The sequence below is a fragment of the Canis aureus genome, chromosome 6, assembly GCF_053574225.1.
Source record: "Canis aureus isolate CA01 chromosome 6, VMU_Caureus_v.1.0, whole genome shotgun sequence".
NCBI lineage: Eukaryota > Metazoa > Chordata > Mammalia > Carnivora > Canidae > Canis > Canis aureus.
The window spans coordinates 72,843,705-72,862,766 of record NC_135616.1 but is presented as its reverse complement, the minus strand read 5'-3'; the positions used below and the strand labels follow the sequence as shown (position 1 = coordinate 72,862,766).

At 52.3% G+C, this 19,062-nt stretch overlaps 1 protein-coding gene across 3 annotated transcripts in view; it reads right to left on the bottom strand.

Annotated features, from left to right (window-relative positions):
* The window catches only part of LAMB3 (laminin subunit beta 3), a 50,632-nt gene that overhangs the window by 10,903 nt on the left and 20,667 nt on the right, over positions 1-19,062 (bottom strand). For all 3 annotated transcript variants that reach the window (XM_077902227.1, XM_077902228.1, XM_077902226.1), the window contains 11 exons: positions 14,904-15,018; positions 14,305-14,378; positions 10,336-10,527; positions 8,931-8,994; positions 8,382-8,575; positions 5,964-6,084; positions 5,028-5,216; positions 3,203-3,358; positions 2,658-2,854; positions 2,190-2,301; positions 758-1,136 (listed from right to left, as the gene is read on the bottom strand). In XM_077902227.1, the coding sequence (XP_077758353.1) occupies positions 758-1,136; positions 2,190-2,301; positions 2,658-2,854; positions 3,203-3,358; positions 5,028-5,216; positions 5,964-6,084; positions 8,382-8,575; positions 8,931-8,994; positions 10,336-10,527; positions 14,305-14,378; positions 14,904-15,018 (1,793 nt within the window). The remainder of the gene's footprint in view (positions 1-757; positions 1,137-2,189; positions 2,302-2,657; positions 2,855-3,202; positions 3,359-5,027; positions 5,217-5,963; positions 6,085-8,381; positions 8,576-8,930; positions 8,995-10,335; positions 10,528-14,304; positions 14,379-14,903; positions 15,019-19,062) is intronic.

Genomic DNA, 19,062 nt, shown 5'->3' with positions numbered 1-19,062 from the left:
GGGGTCAGGACCCACCAGCCCGGGCCCACCGAGGCTCCTCTCTCCCCATCCCCTGCGCTGATCCCCAACCACCAACTCCCACAAGTTTTGCATTCTTTACCGACAGGCTTTGCTGCGGCATGGCACGTCCTTCCGTGGAACCCCCTTCCGTCCTGCACTTCCAGCCCACCGAACACCTACGGGCTCGCTACTCAGTCTTGAGACTTCGGTCAATCACACACCTGGACGGCTGGCTCTAGGCACCGAAAGTCAGCTAGTGCTCGGGGAGTGCAAACTAATTATAGAAACTTCCAGAACCAAACCTTACGAGAAAGGCGCCTCCACCGGTAGGAAGGAGGTGTGGGTGGGACCGCTCCCATTCCAAAGGCAAATACGAGTTATTTTTAGAGCCCCTGCCTCTCGGATGCCCTGCACCAGGGTGACTAATCCAGAGCTGACTCTCCCACGGGCAGCGCCGGGCACTTGAAAGAACACCGGGGCTCCTGCCTGTGCTGAGTCCCAGCTCTGCTCCTCTGCGGCCGCATGACGGTCACGTCACCTATCTGTGCCCGTTCCCCCATCTCCAAGACGGAAGCAATGACACCCACCCCAGTGACCTCACGGGACCGTTGTGACTGTTCAAAGGGGGAGCGCGTGTGAAAATGCTCTGGAAGCTGTAAAGGGCTGTGCCAAGGGAAGGAGGGACCCGTGTGGGCCACTTCCGCGACCCCGCGTGGTGTAATTCTTCTGAGTGCTCGGCAGGGAGAGGAGAGTTTACCTGATGGAGAAAATGGCATTGGCCACCTGGGACAGCTCCTGCTCGGTGGCCGGGGCACTGGAGAGGATGGCTTGGATCTGCTCCATCTTGCTCCTGGCGTCCGCGATGCGGGAGGTGAGACCAGGATCCTCCAGACCCAGCCCCGGCCACAGGTTGGCGGTGGCATTGCGGAGGCTGCTGAGTCGCAGGGCCCGGCCCCGGAGGTCGGCATCGTAGTTCTGGAAGCAAGGGTGGCAGGCCACGCACACCGGGTAGCGGTCACAGTAACCTCGTTGGCACTGGTCGCAGCGGGGGCCGGTCAAGCCGGGGCGGCAGAGGCAGCGGCCCGAGGCCTTGTCACAGCCTGGGCCCTCCGTTCCCCGGAAGTCACAGTCACAGGCTAGGGCGAGTAAAGGTGATGGTCAGCGGGGGGGCGTCGGGAGGGTACAGGCAGGGGCACCCTAGTGGCTCACAGGTTGAGCGCCTGCCTTTGGCTCAGGTCATGATCCCGGAGTTCTGGGATCGAGTCCCGCGTCTGGCTCCCTGCATGAGGACTGCTTCTCCCTCGCCTGTGTCTCTGCCTCTCTGTGTGTGTCTCACATGAATAAATAAATAAAATCTTTAAAAAAAAAAAAAAAAAAAGGAAGATAAAGGCACATGGTGGGGAGAGCCTGAAGTGGAGGTCTGACCTCAGGGCCCGGCTACAGGACTTAGGATAAAGGACGGTCAAGGCCACAGTAAAATCTCGGCCCTGCCAGCAAGGACGGCAAGCCTCTACTGAGCACCGACCGTGTGCCAGGTGCCAGTGCCAGTGCCAGGTACCCGCTAGGTTAGACACCCGGCCGCTCACACAGGCATGTGCCCCACCTTCGCGGCCACCCTGTGACACAGCTAACCGCCCCCATGTCCCCATGTGTGTGGACGGAGCAACAGTGATATTAAATGCAATGTCCCCTCGGGAAACCGAGCCCTCGGGGGAAGCCACTCGCCCAAGTCACCCGGTAAGAGAGGCCACGCCAAGACCAGACCTCAGTCTGCACGCTCCGGGTCGTGCGCTCTTTGGCTACGGGTCAAGCCGGCCCCGGGGAGATCACACCTTTCCCCTCGGGACTCCCTTCCTCCATCTAGGGAGAAACTGCCCCGCTCCAAGCCACTGCCCTGGAGACGGCTTGTGGGAGATGCCAGGTCAGGGAAACAGGAGCGGAGCCACCCTCGGGTCACGGGGACAGGGGGGCCTGACGTCCCCCTGGGGCTGGGGGCTAAGCCCGCTGGCTGGAGCCCTTGCGGGGAACGTGCGCCCCCACGATGCTGCCAGGACCACAGCACCTGTCCTAGGACGGGACGTCCTCCCATAGCACAGACTCTCCCACACGCCCTCTGCCCGGAGCCTACGCAGGTGCTCAGCAGCCCCCCTCCATGCCTCAGCGTCCCCTCCGGCTCAAGAAGCACCCACCACGGCATCCCGAGCCCGCGTCTCCGTAGGTCCGGTCGGGACACTGGCGAAGGGCTGCGGCGTTGCACGTCAGGCCACCAAACCCTTCTCGACAGGGGCACTGCCCTGTGAACTGTGGGGGAGAGCACTGTGAGGGAGCCTCCCTCGCAGCCCCAGCCTGGCCCTGGCCTTGGGGACCGTGCCCCAGAGCCCTGGTGAGCACAGCGTCCGGGACGCATGGACCGCTTGCAGCTCGCCGTGGCCCCCAGAGCGAGGGCTCCCACCCAGACCCAAACTCGGAAGCCAGAGTCCCGCGTGGCCCCGCAGAAGGCCCCGAGCCACACGGGGAGGGACATCGGGTGGCTTCCCCAAGGAGAATGGGGACAGACGCAGCCCAGTCTGACTTTGGGCAGCGTGGAGGGGAGACACAGGCTGGTGAGCAAGGCCTCCTCTCCTGCTGTGGGGCCCTCGGGGCCACCCCCTCTTTACCTGGTTGCACTGGGGGCTGAGGGCATTGTGAGGGTCACAGGCACACGGCTCACAGCCCCGGCCGCTGGCCAGCTTCCAGTGGTAGGGGGCGCACTGGTCACATTTGGGGCCCACCACGTGGGGCAGGCACAGGCACTGTCCAGTCTCCTCATCACACGGCAGGTCCCGGCGAGACCCCAGGATGTTGCAGTCGCAGCCTGCAGGGGGGAGGGTTCCTGAGCTCACAAGACACCCACAAGGCACCCCTAGACGACATTCGTCGGGGACAGGGCCCCGCCTGGGAAAAGAACCAGGCAGGGTCGTTCTTTCCAGATAACCTGGCTGACTCACAAGGCCACTGCGTTTTCCTGCGTGGCACCGGGCAGCCAGGCCTCCCTCCCTCCCTCCCCCCTTCCTCTCTCCCTCCTTCCCTCCGCCTGACTCAGTGCCACCTCCTAACCCAGGCCTGTGCTGCCACCTGCTGGAGGCTCAGGGTGCAGCACTGGGTGCCCCCCACCCCAATCTTCCCCGTGAATTCCCAGGCTGGGTCCCCCCCACACACTCACGGTGGCAGCCCTGCGGGTTGGCATAGGTGAGTCCCGTAAATCCTGGCTTGCACAGGTCGCAGCGCTCCCCCTGCACGTGCTCCTTGCACACGCACTGCCCCGTCACCGGGTCGCAGGGAACCCCCGGCACGGCCCCATCGGGATCACACTCGCAGGCTGAGACAGAAAAGCAGCCACCACAGTGAGAATAAAGAAGAAAAGCAGAAAGCTAAGAGCCCATCTAGAAGCCAGACTGCCTGGTTCAGATCTTTATCCCACCACTCACTGGCTTAGAGCCTTGCAACCTTAGTCCAGTTACCTAACCCCTCTGTGCCTCAGTTTCCTCATCTGTGAAATGGGGATAATTATACGACTCTCACAGATTCCCTACGGGGAATAAAATGAGTGAATGAAAAGCAGATAGAACAGTGCTTGGCACAAGATTAGGTACGAACGATGGAAGTTTTTGTGGTCATTATTTCCAGAACGACTGCTATATATATATATATATGCTATATATATGCCAAGCGCGGAGCTGGGCATGCTTGTGTGTCGCCTTATTAGTCTTCACGACAACCCTGAGGGGGGAGCACACTCAAGGTCACCCAGCAAGTAACTGCGGGGGAACAGAGGCCAACTTGTCTTCCTCACTCTTTCCATAAACAAATAACAGCAACAGGAAGTGAAGCGGCCCTCTCCCAGCCCCACACCCTGACCTCTTGCAGGCCTTTCAAAGTGCAGATTTTCATTTGGGGACTATAAAAAATAGTGAAAGGGAATAAAGGGGAAAGGAGAAAAAATGAGTGGGTAATATCAGAAAGGGAGACAGAACATGAGAGACCCCTAACTCTGGGAAACACACTAGGGGTGGGGGAAGGGGAGGTGGGCGGGGGGTGGGGTGACTGGGTGACTGGCACTGAGGGGGGCACTTGACGGGATGAGCACTGGGTGTTATTCTATATGTTGGCAAATTGAACACCAATAAAAAATAAATTTATTTTAAAAAAAAACACAAAGTGCAGATTTTCTTCCTCCATCTAAAAAAGCCGGGCTGGGATGGCTTCAGTCCGCTCTGCTCTCTCTCCTCTCTCACCCGTGGGCCCCTGTGGGACACGCTGGGTACCGCTGGGTGTTCCATGCATATGTTCCTTCAGGAGCCCTCTCTGCAGCATCACCTGGCAATTGTGGCTGTCATGTTCCTAGGGCCTGAGGACCTAAGGCATCTCCCTGCCACGGACGAGCTCTCAGTACTGGGGGAGGTCGGAAATACAGAGCAAACCACACCATCGCGTGGCAAGGGCAGCAACACGTACGTAGACAAAGTGCTTGGTCCACCTTTTTCACTAGGGTTTACACTGCCAAACAGCGTGTGTGTGTCTTGGCAGCAGGAACTGCGTCTGATATTTACTTTCGTGTCTCCTGTGTCCAAAGTAAGGGCTACATAACTGTTGATGGACGGATTGATTGATGGTCCAGAGAGGTTAAGTGATCGGCTTAGAAGGGCACAGCTAGGGCAACCCAGGGGGCTCGGCGGTTGAGCACCTGCCTTCAGCCCAGCGCGTGATCCCGGGGACCCAGGGTCAAGTCCCACGTCAGACTCCCTGCAGGGAGCCTGCTTCTCCCTCTGCCTGTGTCTCTGCCTCTCTCTCTGTGTCTCTCATGAATAAATAAATAAAATCCTTTAAATTAAAAAAAAAAAAAAGACAAAAAAGAAGGGCACAGCTACATTAAAACAACTGCCTGCAAGTCCTGACAAACAGCCAAGGCCTTGTGCTTCCTGAGGGCTCATGTGTCCCCAGGGACAAGTGCTCTGATGATACCCGGGGTCCCCAGAGCCCCTACTCACGGATACAGGTCTCCTGAATGGGGGCCCCTGGACGCCGGTTGCGGAAATAGTGCAGCTGACACCGCTCACAGTTCTTGCCCTCCGTGTGGTCCCGGCAGTTGTCGCACACACCTCCATGTGCCCCCTGGCTAGCGGCGAACACCGCTGGGTCGAAGTGACAGGTCTCTGAGTGCCCGTTGCAGTCACACCCTGAAAAAGGAGAGTCCCAGGGCTGACCGTAGACCAGCACCGCTTCCATCCACAAAGCACGTTCCTCGCTAACGCACGGGCATCTCTTGCAACTCTGCAAGGTGCTCAGGTCTAGGAAATGGGGAAACTGAGGCCCAGAGAGGGCTTGTGTGACTCCTTTAAGGTGATAGGGCCAGGAAGAAAGTAGTGTAAGAAGTCAGGCCTCCTAACTCCCCATGTGGGAACTAACCCAAGAATAACTTCTGGGTTGGGCCAAAGAGGGAGCCCTTCGAATGGTCCAGCCGTCTCCCATTGCCTGCGCGGATCTCCTGATGGGTCACTGCCTGTCTCTGGGCTGGGGACCCTTGTTTCTCCTACTTGTGCAGAGAAAGGCCTGACTCTAGGGGGCCCTCTGAAGTAGGGAACGAGATCCATCCTACACAGGACAAGGCACGTGACGGGGACAGAAGAAAGAGGACTGGGGAATCTGGGGAGATCATGAAAGCCATGTGGCATCAGTAGCACGCACCAGCCTTGGTCCCTTCAGGCCTGGCTAAGAAGGAGGTCTGGGGAGGCAGAGGGTGGTTGCAACTCAAACTCTTTCCATCCCCGCAGAGTAAGGAGAGCTTACGCTACAGGGGTGCAGTCAAGTTGGATTTAAATAATAAAGAATAGATTCTCCCTGTGTCCAGGTAAGATCATTGAGGCCCACCGGGGCCAGCACCCCACCCAGCCACTACAGGGGAGGGGGTGAGTCCAGGGCCATACGTTGGCATTCATGGGGGTCCTGGTCATCTGCAGGTCTCCAGGGCTGATTGTTGTAGAAGGGCGCACAGCGTTCACAATTGGGGCCAGCAGTGTTGTGTTGGCAGACGCAGACGTCATGGACCTGGGAAAGGGGCCACCAGATATCCAGATATCAGGACTAATTATCAAAGGACTGTCCCAGCGATGGACCGGCCACCTTCCACCCACCACTCAGGGTCCAGCTCAGACCCCACCCCCTCCAGCCCTCACTCAGCTCCAGTGACACCCAGCTGCCTGCTTGTGTGCTATCGTGGGTGTATTATGTGTGCGTGCACGTACCTGCCCTTCTCGTCCAACTGGGCTTTTAAAAGCTCATTCCTGGGGCGCCCAGATGGCACAGTCAGTTGAGCATCTGACGCTTCGTTTCTGCTCAGGTCCTGATCTCAGGGTCGTGGGATCAAGCCCTGTGTCGGGCTCCCCGCTCAGTGCAGAGCCTGCTTGGGACTCTCTCTCCCTCTCTCTCGCCCCTTCCCCCCACCCCGTGCTCATATGCACTCTCTCTCTCTCACATCAATCTTTAAAAAATAATAATAATAAATAAAAGCTCATTCCTTGGCCCTGGACATCCCCGTGATGCCAAAGCAGCACCTGGAAGGGGCCCGGATACCCCTGCTGGCAAACTACGATTCTAGAACTTCGTGGTCCCTCTGGAGATTTATATTCCAACAATCTTTTGAGTGTGGCTGTTTGGCTAATGGGGCTGCTATGATCGGTTGTTAGTAGACTCATTAAGATATAAAAATAGAGCAGTTATTATGTGCTCATTGTCTTCCAAATTGAGCCCGGCACCCTCAGCCTGGCATTGAAGACCTGTACTGTGTACGCCCCATCTTCAGTTCCCAGCCCCAACGGCACAGCCCAGCTGAACCTCCAGCTGCGTCCTGCACGAGCCCTGCTTTTCCTCACCTCTTGGCCTTTAACAAGATGTTCTTCTCTGCCTGGAATTCCCTTCTTTCTCCCCCTCACCAGTAAGAACCTGCCAGCTAGAATGGCACCTTCTTCACCAGCCCCCCGCCCCGGGTTCCTCTAATTCCGTGGATCTCAATCCTGGATGCAACTCTACAATCACATGGGTAGCTTTTTTTTTTTTTTTAAATGCCATTGCCAGGCCCAATTGGATCCAAATCGCAGGGACAAGGCCCAGACATGGATACTTTTTTAAAGTGGTGATTCGGGGGTGTGCCCAGATTCCAGAGCCCCTGGGGCCGGGCGTGCCCTGTCCCTCCTCTGCAGCCCACGGCACATTGTATTCCTCATCCGTCAGCAGTCCTGTCCTGTTGGGCCTGTGCTCTGCTCATTCGTCTCCAGGCCCTAATAGATGACACATTCCTGGAGCCGGTCTCCCTCTGGCCTCCTCTGAAGCCCTGGGTAGGGGCTGGCCCAGGGGTGGGAAGGACGAAGCTGCCCAGGGCTCATTTCACCTGTGTTGCCCTCGCAGGCCATCTTCTAGGATTGCCTTATATGATCGCCAGGGGAAATGAGCTCCTGTTGTTAACAGGACCGAAGCCCCAGCCTCCGGGCCCAAAGTCCTCTCTCCTCTACTGGTGGTGCTCACATTTGGTTTGGAGGCAAAACCCCCAGCCAGGGTGGCTGGTGAAGCTGGAGCTTCCCCCTCCCCTCCCGGGTGCCTCTGACTCACCCACTCTGGGGGAGACTCTGTTCCCTCTCCCTGCCCCCGATCTCGCCACTAGGTGGGACTCTAGAGTCCCCAAAGCCAGGCCTCTCCACGTCCCCCAGGAATGCTGAGAATCACCTGGAAGCTTTAAAAACCAATAATAGAATTGGAATATCTGAGGATGGAGGTCTGGGCAGTTCTTTTTCTTTTTCTTTTTCTTTTTCTTTTTCTTTTTCTTTTTCTTTTTCTTTTTCTTTTTCTTTTTCTTTTTCTTTTTCTTTTTCTTCCTTTCTTTTTAACACCCCGGCAAGACCCACAGATGTGCGGACACTTAACTAAAACTCAAACCACTCCAAGCCATAAGGCAGGCTTGAGGAGGTGCTACACACTTCTGCCCTTTGAGGCCACGGTCACTTGGGACTCGTTTCCACCGTTGCTAAAATGTCAAATACCCAAGTCTTACATTTAAGGCCCTCCCTGTTTCTTTCTTTTTTTTTTTTTAAGATTTTATTTACTTATTCATGAGAGACACACAGAGAGAGAGGCAGAGACACGGGGAGAGGGAGAAGCAGGCTCCATATGGGGAGCCCGACGTGGGACTCGATCCCCCGACTCCAGGATCACGCTCTGGGCTGAAGGCAGGCTTTCAACTACTGAGCCACCCAGGGATCCCCCTCCCTGTTTCATAGGAGCCCCAAGAATGGCCTGAGCCTGCCATCGGCCTTGCCCTCTGCCCTCCGCCCTCCCCAGCCCGGAGCTGTCACCTGCACAGTGGTGGAGGGGCCGGCGGGGGCTCCAGGTTGTGGGGCGCAGCGGTCGGCGTGGCCGTGGCAGAGGCAGCGGCCCTGGAGACGCAGCTGGGACACGGCGTAGTAGGCACTGGGCGGGTGGTAGCCCCTCTGGGGCACCGGGGCCAGCCTGGTAAAGTTGACTCTCAAGTTTGTGATTTCCCCCAGCTCTGAGAGGGGGCAAGCAACAGGGAAGGAGGGGGGAAGGGGGAGGGAAGGGAAAGAAAGGACGTGAGCGCAGAGTGTGGGCCTCCCCATCCACCCCATCGTCCCTGCCTTCATAAGGGTGGTAATATCAGGGGCCATCCTCCTCAGCCCGCGGCCCTCCCACGACAGAAAAGACTCGTCGACCACGCTGCCCGTGGAATAAGCAGGGTATTACATCCCACCAGGCGGACAGGAATATGAGAGACCCGAGAATTTCTGAGACTCAAGCTCCAACCAACCAACCACATCAAGTCCCAGGGCTCCAAATTTTGCTCCCCACCCCAGGTCCACCCAAGCCAGAGGAGGAGCCACACTGACCTCGAATTTTTTGACTTTGAGTGGCTGGGATCCCAGATGCTAAATCCATAATGTGAAGCTGAACCTGCAGAGAGAGGGTGAAGAAGGGAAGGCCTGGGGTAGAGGTACATGGGGTACCCCAAGCTCAGAGGAAGTCTCCCTTTTCATCTGTCACAGTGCTCACAGGCCCTACCTGGAACCTTGAGGTTCCATGTGACCGTGCATGTGAGGCCTGCCACCACCCTGGGAGAGCGAGATGATCACTGGGCCCTAAATGTGTGTGTGTGAGCGTAGACAACTCTCCTCTCCACTTGAAAATACAGATAGCCCAAGAATTTCCTGATTTCTGAGTCAAAACCAGTGGTGAGATATATAACGTACACACAAGGGTTTAGGGGATAGTAATTTTCCAAGCACCTTGGATGAATGAGAAGGTCCAGGGCCCAAGGATTCATGGATGTGCTCACCACCACCCTCTAGACAACCCCCATCTCAACTGTGTTTCTCCTTTTGAATCCAAACAGCTCATTCTATGGGATTTCATCTGCCTATCCCAGAGTTTTCCTGACAGCCCTGCACGAATCAGGAAGAAGTCCCATGTTTCAATCTGGCATGTAGGGAACGTGGTTAACACGGATGTGGGTTCGGCTGTAACCCAGGAGGACTCGCTCCTGCAAAGGAAAGAGGCACTGCCCATGGGGAGGGCACTGGGCCCAGCAGAGCTGCTCTGAGGGAGCAGGAGCCAGAGAGGGGAGGACAGAGCACAAGGCCTCCCTTGGGTGGCGGTGGCGGGGAGGGGAAGGGTAGTTACGAAAGAAATGTGAGAAGCCTCCCCCCAGGTGGGAGGAGTGGGGGAGCGAGTCCTGAGCTGTTTCCAGAGGCAGGTTCTCTGTTTCTCACTCAGGGTTTAAGGTCAGGTGACCCGGAGCTGTGGCTTGTACCTGAATTTCCCCAAGTACCAGGTGGAGGGATTAAACTGAGAAAGCTCGTTCTTGTGTTAAACCCTATCAAGGTGAAATCAGAGCTCAAATTAAATTTGTGCAATTTGCTTACTTAAATCTAAACCAACCATCTCATGCTCCTTGCACCGAAGCAAAGTGCATTGTACCTTTTCCACTATGGGGACGTGCCAACGGGCCAGGGGCGGTGGCCAAGGGGGAGGGCAGGGTTGGGTTATGCGGTGCCCCCAATGTGTTTTTGAAATATTTCCCCTGAGTAGCAAAGGGGACAAGTGGCAAATATTCTGAGCGTGGCCAGGGAGCAGGAAAGCTAGCAAGGCGCACCGAGGGGCCATCTGGTCTCCAGATGTTGGGGAACTGTGTGAGCAATGTGATGTCAGAGACCTCACACACACACACACACACACACACACACACAAACTCACACACACAACCCGTGCCTGTTTTTCAGAGTCCCCTCTACCTACCTTCCCCCCTTCCGGGCGCCCGTTAGGCCTCTGGGGCAGGGACTGGCACCGAACATCCTGCCAGCTCTGAGGCTGGCCCTGGCGGACCCGAGGGAAGGCGGAGGCGCAGTCGGCAGCCAGGTACTGGTACACCTGCCAGGTGTTGCCGAAGTCCGAGGAGCGCTCAATCAGCATCCCAGCGGGCATGGGCCCCTGCAGAGACACAGATAGGGCGGCCGCCTGAGTGACTGATGGGAAGGGGCCACCAAGAAAAGCTCAAGATGCACAGGTGGTTCCTGAGAATCACAGTGAGGGCGCGAGAGGGAGCAAGGCCTCAGGTCATCCCTGTCCAATGCTCCTGATAGACACTGGCCCCATCAGATTTTCCCCAGGGGAACCGTGGAGACCAAGAGAAGGTGATCTACATTCCCGACGAATGGATTCCTAGCTCAGCCCACCATCCAGGTGGCCAGGCCAGAAAATTATCCCGCTACACTTCCCACAGCCAAGTGTCCGGGCCCTCCAAACCTCTCTCCCCACTCCCCTGGAGAGGCCTTCCTAGATGACTACCTGACTGTCACTCCTGCTCGAGCCCCCTCAATGGATCTGGATTAGCTAACGATGAAATGCAAACTTCTCCGCGTGACATTGTGTCTGTCCTTCCTCCCTTGGTGGTTTCCCCCATCTCTCGGGGTTCTCAATGCTGCCCCTAGGCTGATGGCTCCCAGCTTGGACCACCGCCTCAAACCATGGCTTCATAAACCCAGCCTCCAAACCCTCATCCCCCTCAACTCTCCAGTAGGTGCCACTTGAGTTTGTCTGTTGTTCACTCTTACCTTGGTGACACCCACCCCCACCCAGCACATAGACTGTGTCACTCTTCTGCGAGAAACCCCAGAATCACTTCCCACTGTTCTTTATTTTTCCCAGCTTTATTGAGATAGTATTGACATATATACACATTTAAGATGTGCGGTGTGGGGATGTGACACATGTAAGTACTGCCGAAGTGTTATTGTAATAGGTACACGCCCATCCCCTCACATAATTACCATTTTCTGTGTGTGGTGGTAACACTTAAGATTTCCACTCTTAACCACTTTCAGGTATATAATACAGTGTTACGTAGTCACCATGCTGTCCACTAGATTTCTAGAACTTACTCATCTTGTAGCTGGAAGTTCATGCCCTTTGACCAACATCTTCCCATTGGGCCCCTGCCCCCAGCCCCTGACAAGCACCATTCTAGTCTCTATGGCACGAGTTCAGCTTTTTTAGATCCTGCATATGAGAACACGTGGTGTTTTTCCTTCTTTGACTTCTTTCACGTAGCAGAATGCTCTCAAAATCCACCTATGTTGTCACAAAAGCCAAGACTTCCTTCTTTCTTAGAGCTGAATATCCCATTGTGCACAGATCTATGGCTATAGATTGCATTTTCTTTGTCTGTTCATCTTCTGATGAACACTTAGCTTGTTTCCATGTCTTGGACTATTGTGAACATGAGGGTACAGGTATCTCCTCGAGACAATGATTTTATTTCCTTCTGATATATAGACCCAGGTAGAACTGTCAGATCGTAGGGTAGCTCTGTTTTTAGTTTTTGGAGGAACTTCCATATTACTTCCATTCGTGGCTGCACCAATTGACATTCCCACCAACAGGGCACAAAGGCTCCTCTTTCTCCACATCCTCGCCGACTCGTACATCGTGTCTTTTGGATCACAGCCGTTCTAACAAGCACGAGGCAATGTATCAATGTAGTTTTGATTTGCATTTTTCTGATGATTAATGGTGTTGAGCATCTTTTCATTTGCCTACTGGCCATCTGTGTGTCTTCTTGGGAGACATGTCTGTTCAAGGCCTCTTCCTTGCTCTTCTTGAATGAGTCCAAACTCCTGCCCAGGTCCCGAGATATGTGGGCCTGTCTTCTCACCTCATCTCATGTCCCATACACCTTCATCTTTGCAAGCTCTCAGCTGCATCATATGCTCCTTCCTTCCTCAGAACCTTCGTTCAGATTGTTTCTTCCAGCTGGAATGTTCTTCCCCCTGGTGGGTTCCTTCTCATTTTTTGTTTTCAGCTTAAATGTCACCTCCTCATGAGACTCTTTTGTACCTATGTAGCACACATTCTTCTGCCCACACTCTGCCCACTCTACCTCATTCTAGCCTTTTGTTTCCTTCATAAATGTCACTACAATTCCCAATCATTTATTTGTTGGCTTACTCCTTTTGATTCCTCTCCCACTAGACCAGGGTTTTCCAGTCTTTGGCTCTGTTACTGTTTGGAGTTGAGTTATTCCTTGTGTGGGCTGTCCTGATCATCGTAGAATGGTTAGCAGCATCCCTGACCTCTATAAACTAGATGTCACTAGCACCTCCACAGTTGTGACAACAAAGAACATCTCCAGAAATTGCCAAATATCCCCTAATTAAGAACTACTCTAGTAAATGGCAGGCTCCCATCTGTCTTTTTCAAGTTGAACCCTCAATATCTAGCACACAGGAGGCACTTAGTCATTTGGTGGATGAATGGATGAAGCTTTAGTCTACTTCCCTCCTCCCCAGTTATATCTGTAAACTCATTTCTCACCAGCTTATAGCCTTCCATATCCTTCCTTCTCACCATCGTATACACATTTTCCCCTCAAGACCCTATATGTGCATTCCATTGCCTTCTCCCCAATTTTATACCTTCTTGCCTCTTGTCTCCAGGCCTTTGCATTTTATGGTTGATTCTCTTTGTTAAGAATGAACTTTGCCCTTTGTCTGGCTTAAATTAGTGGCCTTACAAAGGTTCACCTTTTCCCAGACACATTCTCTGACTCACCCCCCAAAGACAGACCAATTGGGACACTCCTTTGTATTCCCAGCACCACTTCCTACCAACATCAGAGCACCTCACTGTCATACCTCCTCACTGTCAGTCCTTTGTCTTCCCAACATATACTAGAGCAGTATGAGAACCATGATTTAGCTCAATTCATCTTTCTATCCATAACATCTGGCCCCAAACCTAACATACAACCAGTGTTCGATATGTGTGTATCAAGAATGATCAAGTAAATGAATGAGTGAGTAATGAACAAGCAATGTGACTAACAATATCCATCCAGATGCATGTTGCCCTTCAAAGTTGTCACCTTTAGAGACTAGGCATTTATTCAAATGATACTGCCATTTCTCAAAATACTTTTGACCTTTTCTTGAGCAGAAAATCTCAGAGCTAACTTTCTGAGTCAAGGAAGAAATTAGATCCTATTGCTTTTTATTCACAGCTCATTTTAACTCCTAAAAATGACATCACCCTTCATGATTATCTAATCTTATTAACCAAGCTTGCTCTTTAAATATTTGACTATTTCTGTAGAAAGAATAAAATCAAATCTCCTCTGAAAAAAAATAAACGACCTGTGACAAATGAACAAAAATATTCCCTCCCAAAGAAGTATCTCAGGAGGCTAGTCTAAAAGCAGAATCCAAAAGTACTCTGAGAAGCAATAGCAGTGAATAAGTACATGGCCCACCAAGAGGGCTACTCCAAAAACCTATCTTTCATAAGGCCCATAAGGATGGGCCAGTTGTTGGCTGTCTGTTAAACTCAGTCTCATCAGCAAAATTATGAAACATACCAAGAAGACACAAATGTATAATAATTGACCAGGCCCAGTGGAATTGGTACTTGGCAGAGCTGAATTAATTAGATGGATTGAAGATGAGGGATTCAGAGAGAAAGCGGATATATAACCACTGCGTGGCCAGGACAGGGGCCTGGAGGTGCCACCATACTCCCAGGAGTGGGCCTCTGCTGTCACCACAATATAGTCTTAGAGTAAGTGTCGTCTCAGCTTGAAGAAGTGAAGCCCACCTACCATGTGGTGTCCTCACCCCAAGCCTGGCTAGACAAGGACACTATGCTCCCCATAAGCCCAAGCTCACATGGCCCAGGGTCCCCTCTCCTATCTACTACCATCCCCAGGAAGCATACCTTAAAATCCATCAAGATGTCTTGAAGCTGGAACCTCCTATCCAGGTCCAACTGCAGAGAGACGGGGTTTACATCTAGAAGGACAAAAAGTAGAAACATTAGACCAGAGAAATTTTACCTTCCTGCCCTGAGGAAGGCTCTAGACTCTACTAGGTCTGGGAAACACTAACCTCAATCTTCTGATTTCCCTCTTGGAGAGGAATGGTACCAACATGCTTCTCCTTGTATTTCCTACTCATGATCCTATCTGTCCTTGGCCAAATTTCCTTTCCATCACCTCTTGATGACCCTAACACACTGAAGGATTTCAACTTGTCTGTTCTTCAAGCTTCATTCCTTCAACGACCTCATTGTAACCAAGTGGGGTGAAATAAAGGCATCCCTCACTCTTTTTACCCTTTCCTTAACTTCCAGCCAATTCTTCTACCTACAGGGTCTGAGAGACTTCAAATATAGAGGCAGAAGGTCTGTCAACCACGCATGTCCCACCACATAAGAACTGCTTGGGACACTCAAAAGCGTTCCTGGGTACCCTCCAACCACCCTCATCCTTTGGGACCTCACACAACTTTAGACCCCTGGAGATGGGCAGTGCTTACCATTCTGTGACTGCCACCAGCGCATAGGGCCCGAAGATGAAACCACATTCTCCACTCGGTGACTGTTGTAACTGTGAGGCAACCTAGAGTCACACTTGCAGCATTTCATCTGCCACTGTGGGACAGGGAGATGAGAAAGCCTTGTGGGTGGGGTCCACAGAGGACTTCCCCCCTGCATCCTGAGAGCCTAGAACATTATCTCTGTGGAAATCCTACCCCCAGGGATCCACTGGTTTCATTAATACTCTTGGAAGGATTGGCCTCTTAAAACAAGGCTATTGGTCATCTTTGAATGTAATTCTTTTGTGTCCCCCCAACACACAGCTAAGTAGACAGTGAATAGGTGTTATTATTGTCAGGAAAGAGGCGTGAAGTAGCATAAAAACGTTGGTACAGAGCACTGTCTCAAAGAAAAACTTGAGGGTTGCCTGGGTGGCTCAGTCAGTTAAGCATTGGACTCTTGGTGCTGTCTCAGGTCGTGACCTCAGGGTTGTGATATTGAGCCCCATTCAGGCTCCATGCTCAGGGTGGAGTCTGCTTGGGATTCTCTCTCTCCCTCTGCCTCTCCCTTGACCCCTCCCCCAGTTTGCTCTCACTATGAATCAATCAATCAATCAGAAATAAATAAATAAAATCTTTTTTTAAAAAAGATAGAAATTTGAAAAGAGTATCAAGAGCAAACAGAAGAAAAGATGAGGAACTCACTTTAATTTAGTATCGTTTATGTGCTAGGTATAGGTTAGGGAGTTTTATATGTCATCTCACCTAATCCTGGAAGCTCTGGAGGAAAACCAAGTTTCTGAGCATCAGGGAGAGGGGGCATGGCAAAAAAGGACAAGAGAATTTGGGGTTCCTATCCCACCTGTGGTACCTCATTTTCTAGGCTGTTTTCTCCTCTGTAGATTGGGTGGAGGTTGGAATAGAATCATTCACTCAATCATTCAACAAATAGTGTGTACTATGTGCAAGACCCTGCTCTGGGCTCTGAAGTTATAGTAGTGAACAAAACGAAGACCTTGCCCTCGGGCAGCCAACATTCCAGAAACGCTTGGATAATCTTAAAGGTATTCCGGCACTGGCATCTGGAACTTGAGAACCTTCCCAGGTTTGGCATTCCCTACCCACAGAGAGAATGCAAGGGTCCCCAATCAAATGGAGCGTTGTACTTAGGTGGTCCCAAGGCAGGGATGCATAGGACAGGGAAAGCTGCAGCCCTGGGGCTGAAAGTAAGTGGCCTTGCATGAAGATATGAAGATGGAGGCCAAAGTGGGCAGCCAGAAGGAAACAGCCTCACTGAGGGGCTCCCCTCAAAACCACACCTTCCCTGGCCTGACCATGCCCTGGGGTGAGACAAGAGACAGAACCAAACCCCATGGGCTCCACAGCAGGCAGAGATCACCAAGCAAAAGAACAGGGCCAGAGGACATGGCCTTTGTTCTCTTAGTTTATGTGCACACACACACACACACACACACACACACACCACAAAGACGGCATGACCTTGCCCCAGCTCCCCCATGCAACACAAATAAATTCTGTTTTCTCTGAGTAACCATGGTACCAGACCTTGTGCCCAGCGTAAAGAACACTGTTCGGAGGGCTCCACATTCACCCACGAGTAGAGGCACAATTTGGACAAGAGCCTCACTGGTCTGCTGCTCCTTCAGGGTGGGGGCAACTGTCCAAACACCCCCTGCCTCTGCTTTACCCTGAGGCCTCCACTCACCAGAACCAAGCTTTGGCTTCTCCCAGGCCTTCTAGCTCCTGAACCTCTGCCCTGTCCAGGGAAGGTGATAAGCTGATGTCTTAGAACGGATAGCATCTGCAGAACTGATTAATCTGCGGGTCAGTCCTGAAGGGATTGGGCCATCGCCTGGGGTCATAGAAACTCCTCGCCCAACACCCATCTTCCCACTCCACAGCTGACAAAGCTTGGGGCAGTGCAGAAGCAGAGGGGAGCCAGGAGTCCTGACTCTCAGAGCCTCTTCTTCCCACCCAACCTTCCAGCTCTCACCTCTAAAATAAGAGACTTGTCACCCTTCCTGGTGCTTGGAAGTTTCCTCATCAGCTCTGAAAGTGCTTTATTTTCTTTAAGATTTTATTTACTTATTCATGAGAGGTGCAGAGACAGAGGCAGAGACATAGGCAGAGGGAGAAACAGGCTCCCTATGGAAGCCTGATGTAGGACTCGATCCTGGGACCCCAGGACGCTCAACCACTGAGCCACCCAGGCATCCCTCAAAAGTGCTTTATTAAGCAATAATTTTCTGATACTTAATGTTCAAACAAGGGCTGGCACATGAGCCCTGTAGGGAGCACTCCCTGCCTCCCTCCTGGTCACGGCCCCATCTACTCCTTGCCCTGCCACATTTTTCTTCATAGTACATGTCTCCACTTAAAATACCATGCATTTATTGTCTATTTATTTGCTTATATTATCTGTTTACTGTGAGCCACATATGTACACTCCATGAGGGCTTGTTTTCCTCTTCTCCCAGTGCTTAGAAAAATGCCTCGCACATAGTAGATCCTTAATACTCATTGAATGAAGAGTAAATACCCAATAAATAAATAAATAAATATAATAAATAAGAGTAAATGCTCAATAAGTGCAAGTAAAATAACATTTTTTGAAGATTTTATATACTTATTCATGAGAGACACAGAGAGAGATGCAGAGACATAGGCAGAGGGAGAGGAAGAAGCAGACTCCTGCAGGGAACCTGAGGCGGAACTCGATCCCAGGACCCCGGGATCACAACCTGAGCCGAAGGCAGACGCTCAACCACTGAGCCACCCAGGCGTCCCTCAGTGCTAACATTTTAATTCCCTTCCTGCAGTCAGGCAGTTCAAAAGGAGGAATGGGAAGGGAGGCAATAAAACAGCAATATTATGTGACAGAGAGCCCACCATGGGCCAGGTACTGTACTAGGAGTTTGAATACGAAAACCTATTTAAGCCTCACAACAGCCCTATGTGGTAAAGACTATTAGTCCCATTTTATATATGTGAAAGATGAGGCTCAGAAAGGCTCATGACTTTTCTACTAGTGACTGAGAGCCAATGTCAATGTCAACACCAGCACCAACCCCAGAGAGAGGGTCCCTCACCTCCTCCACCTCCCCCCTCCTCCTCTCCCCCTCTCTCCTTCTCTCTCCCTCCCTCTTGCTTCTGCTAGGAGGCCAGGTGGGTGCACTGACATCACAGGAAACATGATAAAGGGTGACAGCCTCTGTCTCACTCAAAGGGCTTGGCCTGACCCTGCAGCTGACCATGGGGGAGCCTAAGGTGGAAAAAGCACTTTGGGAAGCAAGCTGGCTCCTCAGGCTGACCCAGCTCAGTTAACACAGAAACTGTAGATGTGTCAGTGGCTGAAATAAATACCTGAGCACTTAAAATAATCCTTTCTGGGCAAGAGAAGCCTTTTGCTGGAATCTGACTCTCCTCCAGGATCCTATTTTGGTCCCTGGCAATCAGCGTGCCCTCTCCCCACTCTGCGCAGCCTCGTGGGGGCAAACTTTTCCACTCCCATCCTCTGTCTGCACTCAGCACATGTCCCGCAGAGAGACAAGGGCCAGCTGCCTTCCGGCCGCCTGTCACCAGAGCTCTCTCCCCAGCGCTGCTGGGACCTGATCCCGGCCTGTTCCCTGGCCAACAGAACGCCAGAAACAAGGCTCTTTCTTTCCTCGGGCCTGGAGCACAGGAGCTAGAACAGCTCAACCTGGAACTGGAAATGACCTTGATGGTCCCAAAGGATGAAATATTATGTAACTATTAAAAAGACTGCTCACAGAAGGTTTTTAATTACTTGGGGGGTGGGGTGTGGACACTGTAAGGTTTTATAGGAGAACAAACGTTGGGCATGAACGTATCTATGTCATGATCTCAAATATATATATTTCAAGGAATAGAAAGTGTTTGGAAGGAAATATCCAATAAATTAGGTGGAACCGTATAAAATTGCTGATATCCAGTCAACCTGACCTACAAAAACGACAACCACATGCAGCTTAAGCTAGTATGTCTGGGTAATAGGATGACAGGGAACGTCTTCCCTTATTTGTTATGCTTTAATCATTTTAACCTTTTGTGCCTTGGATATATATTTGCTTTAGGGGTACATGGGTGGCTCAGTGGTTGAGCGTCTGCCTTCGGCTCA